Raw genomic sequence first — 22,262 nt, forward strand, 5'->3', positions numbered from 1 at the left:
GATTTCAGTGGCTCACTGAACGTTCAGTTGTGATGCTAGAGCAGATATGTGAGCAGGGCTGGAATATTTGTACAGATTTTTTTTCACTTCAGTAAAAAAATTTCTGACTTTAGTACTGCTTTTGATAGAGAGTTGTTAAATGTAGATAAAGATTCATTAGTGTTCTACAAAGGTTTGTTTCAAGTACTTCACCGTAAAAACGGCGTCATGTGGCGATCCCCACAATGTAAACTTGGGAGCTGGCTTCGTTCTGATGTGTTAAATGACCTTGGGCACCTGGGATTGTGTTTGTGAATCCCTGGCTCAGGAATTTGCACAAATAGGCATGTACAAAGCAGGAATTTGCTGAATTGCATTGGAGCATTCTCCACACAAGATGACAGTGTGTTTTTAAAAAGAGTGCTGGGTGAGATATGCTTGTTTGAAGGGGAAGAGGGAATTTTGCAAAAGGTGATATTCAGCAGTGCTGCTGAAGAGTTGGGGGTGAGGGTGTCTTGGTTTGGGATCGTTCTGTTGTTTGGGTGGGGTTTGAGTGGGTTTTGTTTGGGTTTGTTTCATTCCTTAGGTCATCTAAAACTTGCAACAAAACTCAGGATGGTAACTCGTGCAACATCAACATTTTTAACATCTGGATCTGAGGGGTTTAGTGGCCATGTAATAGCTGCAGATAAAATACAGCTCTCAAGGAATTGCTTTGAAGTGAATTTGCTGTGTAGGCTTCATGGAATTGGTAGTCACAAGAGCTGTGGAATTGGTAGTCGCAAGAGCCAGCAAGGTGTTGAAACTTCCAGATACTCAGAGAATTGGTACTGCTCTAGTGATTGTGGCAGGCATTAGGAGCAGCTGAGCTGCTCAGAGGGGTTTCCTGGTCTGAATCCAGAATAAAGAAATGTGTAGTTGTCTGCACTATTACTCTGCTTCACCTCAAAAGCAAACATCTGAGAAGCATCTCCTGATCATCCCCACTCACCTGCCTTTGTGTCTCGCTGCAGAATGACTTCAGTGTAAACCCAGTTCTTTCAGATGTGACGTGTTCCAACTGCTGTTGGAAATTCAGTTCTATGGATGGGACCAGAGCTACTCCAAAGGCAGTTGCTTTCCCCACCAAATATTTGTAGTGTACATAATAGGTTTTTAGCACTGTAGTGTTTTCTGGGTCTGTGAACTCTTATGCTGCAGTGCTTGCTGATGCATAAAGCCCAACTTGACATACTAAAGCTAAGCAGAGTAACATTGCATTCAAAACTGAAGGGCAGAATTTTGGTTATTAGGAGTCAGAACAGCTAGTGTTTATTTCTTCATACAGTGATCCAATACTAACCACATCTCATCACCCTCTAATAGTTGTTGATCTGTTTCCGTTTTAAAACTCAAGTTGTGTGAACATATCTATTTTCCAGGATTCAGTTGTGATGTGCTTCTGCAAGAAGAACTGAGAATCCATTGCATAGTTACACTTTGGGAACACTCTCCTCCTGATGCATTTTGAGAACTAATTGATTTGTCATAGAAATTCAGCATGGGAGGAGCCGTGAGTGCTGGAGAAGACAACGATGACTTAATTGATAACTTGAAAGAAGCTCAATACATTCGCACTGAGAGTGTGGAGCAAGCCTTCAGAGCAATTGATCGTGGTGATTATTATCTGGAAGGATACAGGGACAATGCTTACAAAGACTTGGCCTGGAAGCATGGAAATATACACTTGTCAGCACCTTGCATTTATTCTGAAGTCATGGAAGCACTGAAGCTTCAACCTGGATTATCTTTTCTAAATCTGGGTAGTGGAACCGGCTACTTGAGTACAATGGTGGGATTAATATTAGGTAACTTGAATGTTTTTATTTCAATACAGTGTTTCTGTGTATTTTTACAACATTACACTAGCCCTGTAAAACTTCTTTAAAAATGACAGTACTATAATTAAGACTGGTGTTTTGAGATGTGTTGTTAAGATACTGTGTGTTATCTATGAGCTGTTCACAATTAACGTTCTTCAGGGATGTTTTCATGGAGTGTTATCATAGAATCAATAAGGTTGGAAAAGGCCTCAAAGATCATCAAGTCCAACCTGTCACCCAACACTTCGTGACTACTAAACCACGATTTCAAGTGCCACATCCAATCCCTTTTTGAACACCTCCAGGGACGGTGACTCCACCACCTCCCTGGGCAGCACATTCCAATGGCTAACAACTCTCTCTGTGAAGAACTTCCTCCTCACCTCCAGCCTAAACTTCCCCTGGTGCAGTTTCAGACTGTCCCCTCTTAACTGTGCCTGTGTTTGGAGACATTTGTTCCTGCTTGCCTTACTATACCCTAGATGATCCTGCTTTTTGCAGGGGGCTGGACTCAAATGATCTCTGGAGGTCCCTTGCAGCCTCTTAATGTTCTGTGATTCTGTGAAAATTCTCATTTGGAACTTAGGGGCAAGAGGAACAAAGGCTTTAATCCTGCCCCCATTCCTGATGTTTAGAATACAGAGCGTGTCTACCAACAAGTAACTTGCATTTTTAACAGATTAATTTAAATCCATGACATGCCATTTGTTTTACTCTGTAGTTAATTACTACGTGGAGTTTTCATATCTCCTTGGTTGCAGAAACTGTGCTGACAGGTGATACATGGATTTTGCACATGTTTATATACACAACTGAGGTGTGAAGAGTTGGGTTATCTTCTTTAGTTACTTCTGTTATGGAATCATAGAATCAGTCAGAGTTGGAAGGGACCACAAAGATCATCTAGTTCCAACCCCCCTGCCATGGGCAGGGACACCCCACACTCGATCAGGCTGGCCAGAGCCTCATCCAGCCTGGTCTTAAACACCTCCAGGGATGGGGCCTCAACCACCTCCCTGGACAACCCATTCCAGGACTTCACCACTCTCACATCCAGTCTGATCCTACTCTTATCTACTCTTATTTATCAAAGAGTGGAAATTGTGACTAACAGTCATAAACATGACTTGTTGGCATTGCTGGCAGTGCCTTTTGTTCCAGTTAATACCAATAAATTCAGCAAATTTCACTCCTGTAGAAATGGGAATTCTTTTCCCAGGTTAAAAATAATTCTGAAAAGCTACTCTATTGGTATGACTTTGACCTTTTCAAGAGTGTTTCTGTTTGAGAGTAGATTATTTTTACTCAGATTGTAATACTTTAAATTGAATTTTCTATTTCAGTGCTAAAACAATTAGTAAACATTGCTTCATTTTTTCCCTGAAGTGATTGCTTAGGATAGTGAGTAATAGTATTAATTTGGTTTTTTGCCTTGTAGAAACCTTCTTAATTTCATTATTCTTTTCAACTCTGATGTTTAAAAGGCTTCTGTTGCACTTGTATTCATCTAACCTCTTTTGAGTGACTGTTGGTTGGCTGTTGAATGCTTCTGGGTTTGACCTCTTCTTATCAGTCAGAATTCATATCCTTCAGAGTATTTGCAGAGTAGAAGAAATAAAACAGGAAAAGGCTTGTCTTCTACGGAAGGTGAGATTGGCTGACATCCCCCAAGGAGCACAGTGACACTGCAGATGTTCCCACAGAGCCAGCTCAGGTGCTGATACTTCTCTAGCAGTGCTGAGGAGCCTGAAGCAGCAAGTGACTGCTCAGCTGCTTACAGAAGTAGACTTGCCATGTTTCTGTGGTGCTGCACCTAGTCTCCAAAGGCTTCTTCCTGTTGTAATAGGGTTTGAGTGCTAGACTAGGGCATGGGCAAGGTGTAAATACAGTTTGTGTGCCCTTGTTTTCTTACTCTGCTCCCTTTGGTAAAATTACTAGTTACATATAATCATACTTCCTTACTTTAGTATTTGTTTTAAATCAGGAAACAGCTGCTTTAACAAAGAGAAGTAAACAGACAATTTTCTGACAAACCCTGTCTTTTTTTTTTAAAGCTTTTTTTAAACTGATTTTGGTATGCACTGCAATTAGTAACAGAGCCATGTGGTTTTTGACAGGAGTTGGGTATCTTTCAGCTTGACAACACAGTGAGTAGTATTTCTGCCATGTTGACAGTGTCAGAATGACTAAATTAAATTAGCAAATAATGTGAAACTGGTAAAGGCTTGTATATGTGGCAACTGACTAAAAAAACCCCAGCTAACACCACTACACAGAGATTAAATTTAACTGTTGCTGATGCTGTTAAAATGTAAGTGTAGCTCAGACTAGATGGTGGAATTGCTGAGAGAGGCCAGTTGACTTTGAAGAGCAGAAGAGAAGTTAATTTCAAGTTTTTAGACAGGCTGACTCTGCTTAAATGTACAGCTGTGACTTTCCTGATGGGGGGGAGGGGAAAGACAGCATACTTAGGATATTTCTGTTCAAATTGCAGATGCAGTTGTGTATCATCATGGGGGAGGTATCTGGCATTCAGAGATACCATTTCAAGCTGCTGGAGCAACTGGCGTTCACAGGGGGTTTTGAAAAGTTCTTTCTTTTGCAAAAGAGAGTATTGAATGTATATGTGAAGCTTGGGACAGATCATGGGGCATCTTTAGTTTACCTCAATTTGAGGTTAAAGCAATAGCAATTAGTATTTAATTAAAGAAAACAAACTTGGGATGCTGCAGCACCCTGTAGAACCGTACCTATGCTGGTTAGAAACATGATAGCCTGTTACTGTGCAAGGGAACCTTAAAAAGCTAGGAGAGGACTGCCTATCCTAATGCTTTTCTTAATGTGGTAGATAATAACTTTGCAGTAGGTGTGTCAGTGGGAGCCAGATGTTTTCACAAGTTCTAAAAGCATTTCTTAAATAATCTAACTACTCCTTGTCTGCCATCAGAGGTCTCACAAGCACTGCCAGTGTTAAATCAGTGAGTTGGTTCTATTTCACCTGGTGGAAAATGTTCTGAACTGTGCTAACAACTGCAGTAGTTAACCACCTTAGTGGCATATACTTTATCTTTCTTGAATTGGAATGAAACATTTCTTAGTAACCTTAGGTTAATCAGTGTCCTAGAAAAGACAGATTGAATTATGTTTCATTGGACTAAGTTCTTTGAGCTAAATATTTAGGAAAGCTTTAGATTGCAGTAGAAGATACACATTTTGTCTGATCTTATTGATGTTTACTTTGCCTTCTTTCCCTTCCCACTCCCTTTTCCTATTCTATGCTCCAATGACTAAAGTCCCTGGGCTATGAGTGCATGTTAAATATAGAATCCCCACAGCAAATGTGACTATCTGATTCAGATTCCTTCCTGATGTGGATAATCCTCATAATACTGTCTCATGATTATTTTTTTTTTTCCCCTTTGGTCCTGAAAAATAGCATTAACTTTTGGCACATAAATTGACTTGGAAACATACTTGAATTTGATAGCAGGAAAGCTGTGCTGCAGTTGTGATGGGATTATGATGAGTGAACATGTGGTCAGTTTCAGTGTTGTAGATGGAAATTAATTATTATATAAGTGATTCAGGATCTGGCTTCTGATGTCAGAATCTGCACAGCAGAAGAGCAGATGTGGCTAAGGGATAGAATACCTGATCTCTGAGGTAGCAAAAGCTGAAAATTTTGCCATAGAACTTCAAAATTTAAATAACAAAAATTAGCCTAAATTATGATTTGAATTGGTTATAGTCCAACAAATACAGCAGTCAAAGAAGTTGCTCAAACTGACAGACATGTAATCAGATGAATTTCTTCATGAGCATGCATAAAAATATTAATTCTATAAAATTGTTCTTTCATGGATCCTTTGGCCTTTTATGTTCCTCTTAATTTGTAAAGCAGATGCAAAAATGTCTTTGCTTAGCAGTGTTTGGAGACTTCCATGTTTTAAGTGATGCTAGTACTTTAATGAAAGGCATAATGCTGTTCCATGTAGTTGTGCTTAAGGAAAAACACAAACCACAAAAAAACCCCACCCTGCTTTTTTTATTTACAGGACCTTTTGGGATTAACCATGGAATAGAGCTTCATTCAGATGTGGTAGAATATGCCAAGGAAAAATTGGAGAGCTTCATAAAATATAGTGATAGCTTTGATAAGTAAGTACCTGATTTGTCTAGTTCACCTTGCAGCAATGTTATTATTTTCAACCTAAGTCATTGCTTACAGGCCTAGGGAAGGGAGAACAACGGTGTCAAACAACCAAAACACAAAGCCTCCATATTGTGACATTAGCTCATAAGGTAAGTTAAGGCTTAAGAAACTTCCACACTCCTGGAGTGCTATTTCTGCTGTATGATACTTAAGGAAGTTGAATTCCCTGTGTTGTGGCAGTGTGTATACACACATGTGCACACCTGTATGTGCACATATATGCATATATACCTATGGACTTAGTGATGTGATATGCAGTTGTCTGTGCATGTAAAGAGTAATTTGTATCCATTGTCAGTTTTTATTACAGGATTGTACCTAGTCTTTCTGTAAACTGTCAACTTCTTTCCAATCTGCCACTGTTCTAGACGTGAATTAATTTTATCTGATTGCTTTTGTGTTTATTAACTGAAGAGATGGACTTAAGTGCTCACCTGTGCTCATGCACCACTCACTTTTACTGCTGTGCCTCTGGATATGGGGTGTTGAACATAACTGGTTCTATCTGCTCACCAAGTTTTTATGGTGGCCCATAAGAATCTGAATCTTGGGCCTCTGCATCCAAAAGGGACAGAAGGCAGTGTTGTAGCTAGGGCAGTTCCCTGTAAAGACTTTTTCTTCTTTATAGGCAATGCAGGAAAGCTGAGATGGTAGGAGTACCCTAAGAATTGTATGTCCTGTGCCTGTTTTCCAGTGGGCAGCACAGAGAAATTCTCTCTATCCCTTTACATTTGCAGCCATGTGCTTTATGAACTGCAGTGCTCTGGGTTATGTTGGCTGTAGCTTAGTCTCCTGTTTTCCATACCCCAGTTCAGAAGGCTCTTAATTACTGTTGAAATTAAAGTGTCTTTCAAATCTGGTGATACCTTTGCAGAAATAGGGAGAAACTGAGCAAATGGTTAGCAAAGAAATTCCTATTATTGCTTACATAAGTATCCTAACAAGATTTTGTTTAAATGAGTATCAGAACACTGGGACACCAAAACATGCAAGAACTGGGGGGAAAAAACAACCACCACATAACCAAAACCAAAGTTGCTAAACTTTGCATCAGTAAGTTTCACTGTTGAATGTATACTGTGTTTGAAGGAATAAGTGATCATCTATAGTAAATGATCTAAATATTCTTGAGGTGTATTTTCCCCCAATTCAGTGAAGATCAGCTCTGGGGACAGAGTAACAGATGCTGTGTACTATTTGCAATGTTAAACTGGTCTTCAGTCATACAGTGTTACTCTGATGAGAAGGCAGTGGGGTCAGAATGTGATCTGGACTTTATCCCTAATCTGTACATTATGCCTTGTCATGTGCCTTGTAACAGTCCACCTTTTCCTCATGACAGTGAAATACTAAGCAGTCCCTACAGAAATACCTTCCTCGCTAAACTAACAAAAAATATACCTCTGTCAAAGTGCTTTTTGATACAGATCTACTTGGTAGGAGCTGCACTGCAGCTGACATGATCCTGGGTGGATTTTGTGTTTTGTGTGGGGGATTTGTAACTTGTGTTTATAGCTAATTCTGGCTAACTGCATGTTTTGTAAATGACCTGTATTTTATGGTAGTGTGGAGTTTTCTGCAGTGGGGTCCTTCTATATTTGTTTTTAAATATAAGCAGATTTATACAACAGGTCTTGAATTCTAATCTGTCTCTCAAATACTGTGCTCTGGGTCAGTAAGTCTGGGTTGGATTATTTTTTCAGCAACTTCCATGCATCTTCATTTGTAAGTGAAAGAAATTTACCCCAAGTTGCGTAGATCGTGGCATCTGAACGTCACCATTAATTTGGATGGCTTAGTATTTGGATGAAAGCCCACCCAAGATAAAGCTGTGTGGTGTCTGTCTAGTGTTGAACACTGTTGTTTGTCTAGCAGGTGCCCTCACTGTCTGAAAATAGATTCTGTGTGGCAGGCTGGTGTGAATGAAGTTAATTGTCAGAGTGAATGGGGGTGTGTGATGGGGAAATACTTTCCAGCAGCCTCTAACAAGGTGCACAGGGGGCAAAAGGAACACAGAGACCACAACCTCTTTCTTTGCAGTAACTGAGTTATGCATGTAGGGAATCCTGGAAAACTTGGCACTGCCACTTCCCTGCATTCTTTCTTCAGTGTAAAATGTTCTTGAATCTGCTCTGAATATCCTAAACAACCTCTTTTTGAAACAAAACACAGGGGTTCAACCTTATGGGTAGGTACTTGAAGAGCTTCATCCTAAAGAATACTTGATAACTTCATGATACTCCTTTGCTTGGAGCAACAGACCATTGGCTTTGCATCTGACTTGCGTGTGGAGCTGGGTCATGATGGTTTAGGTGGGTTGTTGCCTGTTTTTGCAAGATAGGGACTATTGCTTTGCTCCCATTCTTACTGGGCAGTGATCCAGTGCTGTGTGGTGCAATAGCACATTTGGTTTTTTCTTGATTCCTGGTAAGAATGTGATTGAAATGTAATAAAGAACTCACTGTTCCATGATGGAGATAGGTGCTTAGCTAAAATCTGAAAGGAGTGTAAAAATAGCGCATTCAGAAGGAGTTGGGACACTCTCTGCCTAAAGGGAGGATTGTCTGCCTCTGGTGCTTCATGAACTGTTCATCAAAGAAGTTTTTTCAGAAAGACAAATAATTCTAGTACTCATTGTATCTGTATCCATATCCCACCAATCTATAACAGTAGATATCCTCAAAATGGAGGTGGAGATGTTCATTCTGAGAGGTAAAATGCTGCCTTGGTTTCACTTGACAACGTGTGTTTGCCAGTGGAGTCAAAGGAGAAGATCCCTCTGGAAACATCTGAAAGTGTCGTCTTGCTTGCGGTGCAAGGATTTTAGGTACAGACTAAAGTTCTCTTGAGTCTGAAATATGCATAAGGCTCTCTTTCATTCTTAAAACCTTCAGGGAATGCATGCCAATTAAGGGGAAAAAAAAAAATCATTCCTTAAGAGGGCTCTATCTAAAACACATATGTGCAGTACCAGGCCCCGCTTCACCTGTTTATTGAAGGGGAATGTGTTGTCTTTTCTGCTCCCAGTCAACTTCTAGACCTAGAATATCCAGCTTGGAGAGAGAGCCACAGGGCAAGGCTAGGTTGCCCATCTTCTAGCACTCTATCAAAAACCAAACCTGGGTAAGCTGGTGAAGTCCCTGCTGTGAAAGAAAATCACCAACCCTTCTCAAGATCAAAAGAAACCACTTCAATGGTAAGTGACAAGAACCCTAGTACTACTTCTGGGATAACTGTTACGGGGGAAACATCTTCCTGCACTCCTGTAGTAGATTGTGTTGGCATTGAAAAAATAGCAAGCTTAATCTTCCAACAGAATACTGATGTATTCATCTTCATTGAAAATTGGAGCTTCTGCTAGGACCCTGAAGGGCTCACTTGCTTTTTAGTAGAGCAGGTTGGAAACTGGAAATGTTGTGTGTACACACAAATGAAGTAAAGCTCCTGCCTGCCTGCACAGGTTGCTGTTAGTAATTGCAGTCAGGATCTAAGCAAGAAAAGCAAACTGTTTCTAAAACTCACTGATGGCTTTCTCACTTCAAATCTTACTGATAACTTTGTCCTAGTTTCCAGTAGTGCAAAAGATAGAGGGGGTTTAGTGGTGCATTAGTTTTAGTTGAAGTTTGGTCTAACCAGAAGGAGGTTATGTTAAAAATGTAGAGATAATAAAAAGCAGCACTGCTTTTAAGCCTACACCTTGTATACCAGGAGGCTCCAAAAATGACAACTGACACTTACCAAGGAAGGAACTAAACCTGCATTTTTCAGGTGTTTGATAGTTTAAGAAACACATCTATTCCTGGCCTCTCCAAACCACACCTACAATACCTTTAATAAATAAATGCCGTGGTGGGCACTGCAGTTCTCTGGAAATACCTCATTGCTTCAAACTCTGATATGTAGAACATTTCTTCCATGAAAGCTTTATGCAAACCTTCAGTAGAAAATATGACAGTTCTAACCTAGAAACCATTTTTACTTAATAAAACCAAAAGTGTTCTGCAGTTGTAAACAGCTAAGTTCATTTGCAGACTTCTATCCATGGATGTATTGGAGCACTGGCAATAAACTGCAGTGACAACATTTTTCTATGGCCTCCCCATTCTTCTTTTTTCTTTTTTAAATGCACTGTATCATTGAGGGGAAAAAAATACTCTTTCAATATAATTCCTCATTTTACCACAAAATTTGACATGCTACATGAAGCCTACATTTTGCAAACCAGTGCTGAAGGGATTAGTTGTGAGGATTTTTAAGAACCAGTCTTTGAATTTTTTCCTCAGGAATTGAGAGTCAAGGGTTTCAGTCCACTTCAATGGAGCAACATCAGAAACTAGAAACATGCTAACTGAGGGTCTACAGTAAAAGCAGCAAGGCAATTTTATATGAAGAAAAAAGGGACAGCTAGAAACAAAATGGAGAAACAGATTTGTTACTCACTGCCCCTACAGATTTGCCTGAAAAGAATGTTCACGATGAAATTACTGAATAGAAAGGTTACCAGCATCACTTTCAGCTATTACACTAATGCTGATTAAAATTGCTGTTACTGTAATTGGAACCAAGGGATTTAAAGTTGTCACACAAATACTAGATTGGTGGATATGGATACAAGAGCAACAAGCTTTAATCTTGGTCCTTTGCTATGACTTTGCTTTAAACTGGATGTTCATTTTATCACAACATTGTGTTGGTACCTGTGGGGAACTAAGACCCTTAATGGGAAGGTCGTGAGTTCAAGCCTGCAGTGGGCACTAGTGTCCTCCCTACTCTAGTCAAGTGGTCTGTGGTGACAGGTTGGACTCGATGATCTTTGAGGTCTCTTCCAACCTTAGTGATACTGATACTGAACCTTTACTTAAAAGAACATGGGCAGTAACACCCTATTACTTGATAATTTCCTTTTGCTGCAGCAAACACCTAAATGCTCTTTAGGTTGTACAGAAATGGTTTTATATTTAGCTGGAGGTAAAGTACTGTGGTGATGTTGTGGATGAACTCAAAATGCCTCTCCTTGAGGGATAAATGGTGGAAGTCCAAAAGGTGGAAGGGCACAATCAGGTCAGCAGATGTTTTCTGTACTTGAAAGTGCTTGGTTGTCTTGGGCTAAATGTGATCTCTCCTTGCTTAAATTTATCCTATGGCAAGCGCTCATTCAAAGGAATCTTCTGTTGCTGTGTTACCTCCCGTGGGAAGTCTTCTGCTCGTTTGGCTATTGGTTCTCTTGTAATCAAGATACCAGATTCAACTGAGGAACCTCATCTGATTAAAATGTCTCCAGATTGTTTCAGCACTTTATTTTTGCCATTTGTTTTAGAATCTGTTGTATGAAAGAACATGTCATGTGTATGCATGCTATGTATATAATGCTCCTGAAGGCCAGCCTGGCCATTTAGTAGAGGTGAGCAAAAGTAAAGAACACTTGGCATTTCTTGGTTCCATTTCCAGCTGTGAGGAAAACTTACTCTGTCCCAACCAAAACCAGCACAAAGTGTACCAGGAAGTTGCTGCTGTGTCTTCATTTTCACTTTCTGCCCTTCTGGTTGCAAGCTATGGAGCTAAATGAGACATTCTCTTCAGCTTTTATTGTATTTGTAAAGACCACTGCAGATTTTCAGCCACAGATCACATATGGGGTATTTTGCGTCTGGGTTTTAGTTTTATCTTGTTTTGATTCCTTGGTGAGTTTGGTGGTCCTGCTTGTTTTAAGAGGATGTAACCAGTTGCTTCATGAACTTCAGGGTGGTCTGTGGTAGAGGAATCAGTTTAGGAGTGTCTAGTAATAAGCATCAGCTTTCAGAGGAGTGTTCTGAGAAGACCAGAAAAAGTTTTTCAGGTTAGGCAGACAGAGGCTGTCTTCAGGTTTCTAAAGTTTCAACAGTCACTGTTCCAAGATTTAAAACTGCATTTTAGAGAAGTACCCTACTCTCTCTCCCTCCCTCACCCTGTTCTTTTGAAGCCCACAAAGATTTTTAGTTTTTTTTCTTGCACTTTCAAATGAAATTGCTGTGGTGATGCTTGACAAGCTGTAGACAGCCCTGAAATTAAAACCATATCACAAACCTTCGCTGAATGATTGATCTTCACTGAATGTAGACAAATACCTGATAGTAGTCTAAGTGCTTATGAAATAAGATTGCACCTTCAGTACCTTGGGTTGCATTTCCTCCCCCCACCCTGGTGTTTAACCTTTCCTAATACATACTTCTAGATCTTTCTGTGCTAATCTGAAGTTATTTCAACCATGGTTCAGGCTGGGCTGTCTGCCCAGTTGTGTGCAGTAAGGCAAGTGCTCCCCACTCCTCCTTCCTTTCCTTTCCTTTCTTTTTGTTTTCTTTTTGATCTACCAGAGTTGGTTTTAACTTCTTATTTTGTTTCCTTGATCTGGAAGAGGGAACAGCATTGTGCGCTGTTGGCCACATACAGCACATGAGAGAGCTGTGCAGTAGTTGGTAAAGGATTCTGGCATGGGTTTGTGATTACTCAAAGAAGGAAACATTGCATTATTCTCAAGATCAAGCAACCCATCTTGGGGTTGGGGGAAACATCAAGCAAAACCTGCAGTTGGATAGAATTCTGATGGCAGTGCTGTCGATAGCAGGGTTAACCAAGCCTTGGAAGCGGGGAAGGCTGCCAAGCTTCCCTGTAACTGAAGAAATAACGATTTGAATGTTGTCAGGTGGTGGTACTGAGATTTGCTACTGCTAGTCAAGTTAAAAGAAAATGGGGAAAAAATATCTCTTTTCCAATGACAGATGAAAAGTTCATAAAACAGCTACATGTATTTGAAGAAGGTTTAAAAAAAACTACTCCTTCTGGCTGAAGTTTGAGATGCATTAGTACCAGATGAAGTTCATGAAATACTTCATTCAACAACGAGGTGTTAGGTTTTAATTGTTATTATTATTTCTCCAAAGAAAACCATAAATCCTTTCTCTAAGCTACTTTAACTTCTCTTCTCAGTTTTCAAGTGCTTTAAAAAAAAAAAGAGCACTTCAAAAGTGTTTTGAAACATGTAATGTTACTTGCTGGGTGACTTACTATTTTATTTGTACAGTAAGGTAAATTGCATGTACTGTGCTGTTAACAGCTGAAGCAGAGACTTGAAAAATGTCAAAAAACATCCTTGTAACAGGGAATATTTGCACCTTTGGTAACAAAGCTCTCTCCTGTACATCTTCCCTTTGGTATATTTTATACAGTGACAAAGAGTACTTACAGTCCTTGCAACTGCTGTTATACACAGGACCACCTAAAAGTTGTGTAACTTCCATTTGCTGATGAAAATTAGATGCTTCTGTGGTAATTAATCGTTCCCCCCCTCCCCTTTGTGTGCAGTCAAAAAATGACACCTTTTTCCTGTTCTTTTGCTTAAAGGTGAATTGGGCTGAAGGTAGAGTGAAATAAGTCTTTTAAAAGCCTAATCTTTAAAAGAATATATGATAAATGAACTGTTCCAATATTCAACAGCCTGGATATTGCATATAGTTGGTTGATGTACTTTCACTGTATGGCTTATGAGGATTCTTTAGAAGTGCTTGCTTGCAGTTATGAAGTCTGGTGATGCTTTGAACCTTTTCTGGTTTGCATAATACATAATTATAACTACTAAAGTTTTTCTCCTGTCCCTGATGCAGCTCAAAAAGCCAAACATTATTTTTCATAGTAGTATTGAGTTAATACAGACTCCTAAACTGTGTGCTAATCTTTCTTCATTTCGTAAGGGAAGATGTGAAAAATTATTTTTTTTACTGTCTTTATCTGGCCTGGCTTGTCTGAAAAATCCTGATTTGAAATGTGTCCCCTTCTTGTTTGTTTTTTTTGTTTTGTTTTCTTCCCCTTAGATTTGAGTTCTGTGAACCTGCCTTTGTGGTTGGTAATTGTTTGGAAATAGCCTCAGACAGTCATCAGTATGACCGGATTTACTGTGGAGCTGGAGTCCAGAAAGACCATGAAAACTACATGAAAATTTTATTGAAAGTTGGAGGCATTTTAGTAATGCCTATAGAAGATCAGGTGACTTAGTGACCATTTCCCCTTTTTATCTCTTAGTATGAGAAATTGATAATTTAAGGAATGCTTTGAAATGTATGTTTGACTAAGTTAATGTTCAACTAATGATGCTTTGATTTAGTGTGTTGTTACAGTTAAGCAGATATTAGTTGCCTTTATGAAGTCTTGAACATTTTTCCCTTAAACTTGGAGGACAGCATCAATATAATACAATCATAGAATGGCTTAGGTTGGAAGGGACCTCAGAGATCATCTACACCAACCTCCCTGCCATGAGCAGGGATGCCTCTCAATTAGGCTTGGCTGCTCAAGACCTCATCCAATCTGGCTTTAAAGACCCCCAGCAGGGAGGCATCCACAAACTCCCTGAGCAGACTATTCCACTCTTACCACCCTTGTACTGAAAAACTTTCTAACATCCAGCCTAAACCTACTCTCCCTCAACATAAAACCATTCCCCATTGTCTTATTGCTAGACACCTTATGAAAAGTCCCTGTCCAGCCTTCGTGTAAAATCCTGCTGTGCCAAAACTCTCTCCAGTGAACCTAGAGTTCCATTTTCAGTGTAATACACCAGTTCTAGAACTGCTTTTAAATCTCCCTGCCACACAGACATTTATTTTCAGTCTATACTCCAAACCAAAGAAGCTACCCTCTAAACCAAGAGAACTTATTTCAGGGAAATATGAAATAGCTGTGATTAGTGGAACATTGTAAGGGGAGGAAAAAAGGAAGGGGGAGGAAACCCCCCAAACTTACTTCCATCAGTTTTCAGTGTTGCTTTTCCATGTTAGATTAAAGGTTTTTCAGACAGGTATATTTTAATAATACTTCACACTTCTATCACTTTTTGTTCTTAGATCTCAAAAGGCTTTACAAAGGTAAGTATTATTCTCCCTGTTTTACTGTTAGGGAAATTGAGAAAGAACCAGTTTGTGACTTAAGTTGATACCCTCCTAAATACAATCACTAAAATGCTTGTTGAGGAACAATTTATCTTCCCTCCCCAAATTATCACATTAGCTTTTTGAGAAAGCAGACACTAATGCAAACATAGCTTATGTGGTTCAGTTCCATAAGTACTTTTGTCCAGTATTTGTTAGGCTAAAATACTGTCAGTAAAATGGATGGAAAGCACCCTGAAGTCACAATCTGAAAGAAAAGCTAAAATTGTGAAGATTTCTTCTTCATAGAATCAGTAAGGTTGGAAAAGACCTCAGAGATCATCAAGTCCAACCTAAATACACAAATGGTTAGGAAACTAGAAGTGTATAAAGGATAAAGAGCAGCTGAAAGGTTTGAGTTAATCTAGCATGCAGAGAAGCAGCTAAGGGAGCTTTTAATTCCTTACTGGGTTGTCTAAAGAGGTGCAGGGTTTACCTAGTAGATAGGAGTCCAATTTTGACAGGTGCACAGCAAACTGAAAGAAGTGTTGCAAGTGGCAGCAAGGGACCATTCTGCCTGCTTATATGAAAGGCCTTTTTTCATGAGAGTGTTCAGGCAGGAGGTAGGACTCCAGAGGCTGCTTCCAACCTAAAATATTCTGTGATCTTTTGGAAAAAACAGAGAAAGCAAAACTTACCCTGGGCCTTAATTCTTCCAACTGCATCTCTTCCCATTGCCAAAGCCTTGTTCAGTACCCCAGTGAACAAGTGATGTTTCAAGGAATGTGAAAGTTTTCTGTTCATAAAACAGTGTTTACAAATTAATTTTGAAGCAAATCGAGCTAGCGGTGTTTGAACAGCAACCTGAACCATACTGAGTATGACAAAGCTAACTGCTGATTTCTTTGGGTTTTCTTTTTATGCAGCTAACACAAATCTTGAGAACAGGACAGAACACCTGGGAGAGCAAAAACATCCTTGCAGTTTCATTCGCTCCGCTGGTGCAGCCAAACCGAAAGGACAACGGCAAACACGACACTGTGGGACTGCGTAAGTGTCACTTGTGCTCACTCCCTTCGGCTTGAGGTTGTTCTGCTGCCTGCTGGTGGTGTCCTGAAAGTGTGGAGAGCCTCCTGTACAGACATAATGTCACAGAACAGGAACACATATCTCACTGCTAGGGGGGTGTGTGTGTTTGGCTAGGGCAGGGGCTTCAGGCCTTGACTTCCTTTATACAGTATGAATTGTTGGTTTTCACCAATTACAGCTTAGCTGGGATGGGACTGGGAGGAGCTCTGCTCTATCTTTAAACCTTCTAGGTGATGTTTACTCCAAAATCAATTAGAATCTAATCAATCATAGCTAGCAAACAAATACAACAAAAGGTTGTTTTATATTATCTAGCAGGATAAGAATGCTGAGAGCTTAGTACTTGTACTTTTGGTTTTTTTCAGGATCCAGTGTTTAAAAATTTTATTCCATTCTTTTCTGAAGGAAACCTTTTTATTTCCTGCTGCTTTTATGTAGTCACTTCTACACAATTCTGTATATGGGACAAGTGCCTGCCAGTCCCTTACTCAACTTTGCATACCTTATGCTTGCATTTACCATGAGAACTTAGAGCCTGCAATCATGGCTTGTTTAGCCTGATCTTATAAGCATGCTCTGGATAGTGACATAGGGATTTTTTCTTCAGTTTTGAGTTGGTTTTAGCACTGGTTAGGCCACACCTAACCTAGAGTAAGAGTACCTTGAGTACTATGCCCAGTTCTGGGCCCCTCGGTTTAGGAAAGATGTTGAGTTGCTAGAACATGTTCAGAGAAGGGCAACAAAGCTGATGAGGGGTTTGGAGCACAGCCCTATGAGGAGAGGCTGAAGGATCTGGGGTTGCTTAGCCTGGAGAAGAGGAGGCTCAGGGGAGACCTTATTGCTCTCTACAACTACCTGAAGGGAGGTTGTAGCCAGGTGGGGGTTGGTCTCTTCTCCCAGACAACCAGCACCAGAACAAGAGGACACCAGGGAGAACAAGCTGCACCAGGGGAGGTTTAGGCTGGACATTAGGAAGAAGTTCTTCACAGAAAGGGAGATTGGCCATTGGAATGTGCTGCCCAGGGAGGTGGTGGAGTCACCATCACTAGAGGTGTTTAGGAAGAGACTGGCTGGCGTGCTTGGTGCCATGGTTTAGTTGATCAGATGGTGTTGGATGATAGGTTGGACTCGATGATCTTGAAGATCTTTTCCAATCTGGTTAATTGTGTTCTAATCAAATGGGACTTGGTGGGGTGGCTTTGTTATTGTGGGGGGTTGTGGTGGTGGTGGTTTGGTTTGGTTTTGGTTTTTTCCTGTTTCTGTTGGCACTAGCTGAAATCAGTTTTGTCAATCTTAAACATCCTTTCTGTCCTGGATATGAGTGAAGAGCATGAAGGTGAATTCAGTGTATGAAACAAAATATTTTTATTTGAATTACATTGAGTATTATTTTTAAGTAGAATATGTAATAGTGGAAGTTTAAATTCCCAGAGTTGTTTCTTCATTAGCTTCTTCCTTGCTGTAGTCCCCATAAATTTTATGCTAATTTTTATAGGAAGAAAAATGATAAGCAAGGCAGTTCAACAGGCTTCAGTGCTGCTTGTTGTGCTTTTTTGGTTTTGTTTTCCTTGGAGTTAGTCAGCTCACCCAGGGCAGGCACCCACCAGCCCTGCAATATTTTGTCATTGCTTGCCTGTCTGTTGCTGGAAAAATAGGTGGCTTTTTGCTTTGCTACTTCAGGGCTTCAGTAAATTTGATTCCTTTTCTGCTGCAAAGATGTGGGTGACTTGCCTGGTTAGTCAGCTGTGAAGTTGACAGGCCCCCCTCATGTGTTGGATTCAGTGGGAAGCAGGGAAAGGCATAGTGAGTACAAGAGGGAGGCAGAAAAGAGGCATTTGCCTAAACAAATGTGACACAGGGGTAGAAATTGTTTACCAGCTGCAGAATCCTCAAACAGTGCCATCAGTAGGTGCCAAGACTTGCCAGATGCTAGAAAGTGACAATATTTTTTGTCTCCTTTCTTAATCTGTTCATGCTTTCTACTTTTCTTGCACATCTGTCCAAAGACTTTACTTAATTCCTTAATTCCTGTGTCAAGTTGACTCTGCCGTTGTTCCATTTGCATATTGTATCCTGTACTAAAATGTCAATTAATTTGAACATCCCTCTTACTGCCTTGCAGAGGATTTTTTGCTGTTGGTTTTTTTTCTGGAGGGAAATTTCACTTGGTGTAACCTCCTTTTCCTTCATTTTTAGCTCCATGTGCTGTGAGGAACCTCCAGGACCTAGCTCGAATATATATCAGACGCACCCTTAGAAACTTCATAAATGAGGAGATGAAAGCCAAGGGCATTGCTCAGAAGGCTCCTCCCAAGCGCAAGCGCAGGAGATGTCGCAGGCGCAGGATTAACACCTACGTCTTTGTTGGTAATCAGCTCATTCCTCAGCCTCTAGATAGTGAAGAAGATGAAAGAATGGAAGATGACAACAAAGAGGAGGAGGAGAAAGATCACAGTGAGGCCTTGAAGCCCGAAGAGCCTCCTCGAAATCTCTTGAGAGAGAAAATTATGAGTCTACCGTTACCCGAATCTTTAAAAGCATACTTGACCTATTACAGAGAGAAATAACTTGGTTAAAGTAGAAATAATGCCTACTGATAGTTCCTTTATTCTTGAAAAATGTAGCATTTATTCAGAAGTAGGTGGACAAATGATTATTAGTCTTTCATCAAGACTGAAGTGCAGCGATAAATGGTAACTTGTCTCTTATCTTGTCTTTGCTACAAGGAAGACTTGCATTCAACAGTAGAATCCCTTTTTAAAGATCTATTTTTCTTTAAATTTTGAAAATGCTGTTTTAACTCTGATAGAAGTTCTATATATATATATATATATATATATTCCATTATACAACACTAATCAATATTTTGCATGGTAAGTCTTTTTTGATTCCCTAACAGATTTGTATTGATAAAAGGACGAGTGACGTTTTATATATGCTAAATAATTGTTAAAAACATGTGCATCTGACTTGATGAGCAATTTGTCTGTATTTATTACTATTATTATTAGGGGAACATTTTAAAACATGCAGACACTTACCCTCTAATGTCAGAATCAGACCCCCCGTTTAAAGGTTTATTTTACTATGGCTTTGTTGCAATCATTATCACTCCGTTGGTATAGGTGTATTCCAACAACACAAGTGCAATAAACGTACACAGACACTGAATGAGCTGGCTTTAATGAAATAGGGAAATGCAAGTTCTGAAATGTCAGATGACCCTGCTACTTCTGCATTTTATCTTTTGCCAAAAGATCTTGAGAAAAGTCACAGCTTCTCTCCGAGCCTTAAGGAAACATCCTATGGAATAAGGAGCAAAGCAATGCTTACTTCAGCTCTGCTTGTATTTCACTCCACTCTACACTTCCAGTATTTCTTAACCAGAGGCACTCCCCTCCTTTATGGAAAGTTTAGGACAGTACATTTTATTTCTGCAGCTCACAGACTTAAAACTGTTTGGTAATACAAGATTGTAATTTAGATTTCAGTCATCTATATTTACTGCTTTTAAGTAGAGGTAGAATTTCAACAGAGTTTAGTTTGTATTGCTTATTGGGGTAGCTATACTAGTAGAATACTTAGAATTTGTTCAGCAAATGCACTTTAGTAAGTGAATTTTATACTTAACATGCATCTCCAAGAAAGGTAGACTTGTGCTAGCCTCTATTTTGTTTCTGAGCATGGCTCTTAGCACAAAGGTATTTATAAAATCATATGCATCTTTTGGAAACCTAAGAGTAGCAGTGCAGCTGTGGGGACCCACAACAGTGCTGAGTTGAGATCCTTTTTACAGTTTTTCCTCTTCTAGTTGTGACGTTACTTGCAGCTCTCATTTCTGACTTCTGTTTGCATTTTACCATCCTCATTTCTTCCTTCTGCTGTAACAAAACCGTGAGGGAAACCACTGTTTGTTAGAACTTGGCATGGTAATGCATTAAAAGCCACAATCATTTGAAACCTTATGCCTGTTGGACCCAGTGAAAAACGCTCCTCTCTGAAATGTCCTGCACGATACAGTTGATAATACTGCTAACAACCTTTGGTGTAACAACAAATAAAGCAGAATAAGCACATTGTCCTAAGCCAGGAAATGTTCCTAGTCCAAGTACTTACAACCAGCCAATGTTCATGTGGTCTAACACTCCCAAATGTAGAAGCGTTTAGTTGCATCTGAGAGGGAAGGGGAATAGAGCACTGACTGTGTGGGGCATTTCATGCTGTAGTCCCTGTTTTTAAGGTACATCCTAGCAATGCCCAAGTGGAACTTCCTGAAGGCCTGCTGTACCAGCATGTGGAGTTAACTTTTCTGCAGTATATTTTACAGTGTAAGTCAACAAAACTCTTGGAAGGAAATCAATATTCTCACTTTATTTTTAAAAGCAGGAAACAACTCATAGGAGGTAGTTTTCCAAAACTAATGATACTAATAAAGTAAATTGTGATGCTTCAGCTGTAGGAATTGAACATAATCTTCTTCTAAATGGGTTATTTTAGGTGGAGTTTTAATAATCTGAAGCTTTGAGATGGGTTTTTTTTGGTCTCTCTACCCGGAATCTACATCTGTAAGCTCAAGGGTATGAGATTACTAAATACTACTCAAGTACTTTAAGGACTTTATAGAGGATGCTTTTGGAGAGTAAATTTCTGCATTCTTTTACCTGTATCCATGGGAAAATGGGCAGTGGGTGACTTGTCATGATTCTTCAGTATGTAAGATTGTTGGTTGGTTGTTTTATTAATTCTTTTCTTTTGGAGTCACTGAAAGAGAATGTTTCTTTGTTTTATATGTGGATTTATTTTACACTCCTGGATTTATATTTACATAAATAAAAAAGGTAGAAATGGAAAAGGAAATAAAACTTTAATATTTTTTTTTTTTGGCCATCTGGGTTGCTGATGGGGACAGTGTTGCAATAAACTGGTTTTCTTTTCTGTGGTTTCTGCTGGCTTTGAATTCCAGTGTTTCTGTGCAAGTGTTTTCAGTTACTTGGCAATTTAGAACCAGTTTGTTCCTAAGCAGGTCAGTAACTTCTTAATAAAGGTTATTCTTGAATTTGAGAACTAGAGTAATAGACCTTCTTGAGAACTGTTGGCAGTTTTGCAGAGGCTGGAAGGTGAGGTGTGATGATGCAGGAAAGCTGGTTTGGGTCCAGTGCTATTTTGAAGTACTTACAGGGAGAGTTAAGTCTCTTCTGGAGAGCCCAGAAGCTGTTGTAGAATCACAGAATGTTAGGGGTTGGAAGGGACCTTGAGAAATCATCTGGTCTAGCCCCCACCCTGCCAGAGCTCGACCACCTCAAGTGAACACACAATATTCCAGATGCAGTCTCACCAGCGTGGAGTAGAGGGGTGACCTGCTAACCACACATCTTCTGATACACCTTCTTGGCCACAAGGACGCAGTGCCAGCTCATGGGCATCTCTCTGTCCAGCAGGACCTCCACCTCCCTTTCTCCTCTGCTGCCCTCAAACAGGTTGGTCTCCAACATATCCTGGTCCATGGGGTTGTTCTTTCCCAGATGCAAGACTCTGCATTTGTCCGTGTGTTTCATTAAATTCCTCACCACCCAACTCTCCAGCCTGTCCAGGTCTCATTGAATGACAGCACAGCCTGAGGGGGTGTCAGCCACTCCTCCTACCTTGGTGTCATCAGCAAACTTGCTGGCAATGCCCTCTGTCAGCCAGGTTGTTGATGAATATATGGAATTATCCTGGTCCCAGTACCAGTCCCAGAGGTACTCCACTTGAGTTACATATTCAAGAACAGTTTCCCATGGTGGGTTGGGTTGGTTTTCTAACTACTGAGATAGTTTTCAGCAGCAGAACCACAGGGTTAAATTAAATAATGAAAACTCTGTTAAGATCAGCAAGAATGGAGAGCATCTAGTGAGTCACTTCCTACTGAAAATCCTTCTGGACACAGACTTCCTTGGTTACAAATGAGGGGAAAATCCAAGGTGTAGGGGAGCAGTACTGTAATTGGGGCCACTGTAAGGAGGGATTTGAGGAATGGGAACTTCCATTTAACCTATCACTTTGTCATTCTGTGATTCCAGCTGTTTATTTCATCTTTGACTGGGAGGAGGTCTTGAGACCAGGGCAATCACTTTGGAACACCTGGAGCTATTAATCCCATGTTAGTCAGGAAAATCTGAGCAGCTGCTTCCCTGAAACTTGGGAAACAGTTTTCAGTGGAATGAGCTTTAACATCTCAGCTGA

The 22,262-nt window shown here is 40.1% G+C and overlaps 1 protein-coding gene across 3 annotated transcripts in view; it reads left to right on the top strand.

Annotated features, from left to right (window-relative positions):
* Nucleotides 1-20,352, top strand: part of PCMTD1 (protein-L-isoaspartate (D-aspartate) O-methyltransferase domain containing 1) — a 39,258-nt gene extending 18,906 nt beyond the window's left edge. For 2 of the 3 annotated variants that reach the window (XM_054179610.1, XM_054179611.1), the window contains exons 2-6: nt 1,401-1,826; nt 5,897-5,999; nt 13,899-14,070; nt 15,878-16,001; nt 18,237-20,352. In XM_054179610.1, coding sequence (XP_054035585.1) covers nt 1,520-1,826; nt 5,897-5,999; nt 13,899-14,070; nt 15,878-16,001; nt 18,237-18,607 — 1,077 coding nt within the window. In that variant the 5' untranslated portion in view covers nt 1,401-1,519 and the 3' untranslated portion in view covers nt 18,608-20,352. Of the gene's footprint in view, nt 1-1,400; nt 1,827-5,896; nt 6,000-9,170; nt 9,251-13,898; nt 14,071-15,877; nt 16,002-18,236 lie in introns of those variants that run through there. The other variant, XM_054179612.1, reaches the window with a different exon arrangement.
* The last annotated feature ends 1,910 nt before the right edge of the window (nt 20,353-22,262 follow it).

Source organism: Dryobates pubescens, chromosome 3 (assembly GCF_014839835.1).
Source record: "Dryobates pubescens isolate bDryPub1 chromosome 3, bDryPub1.pri, whole genome shotgun sequence".
NCBI lineage: Eukaryota > Metazoa > Chordata > Aves > Piciformes > Picidae > Dryobates > Dryobates pubescens.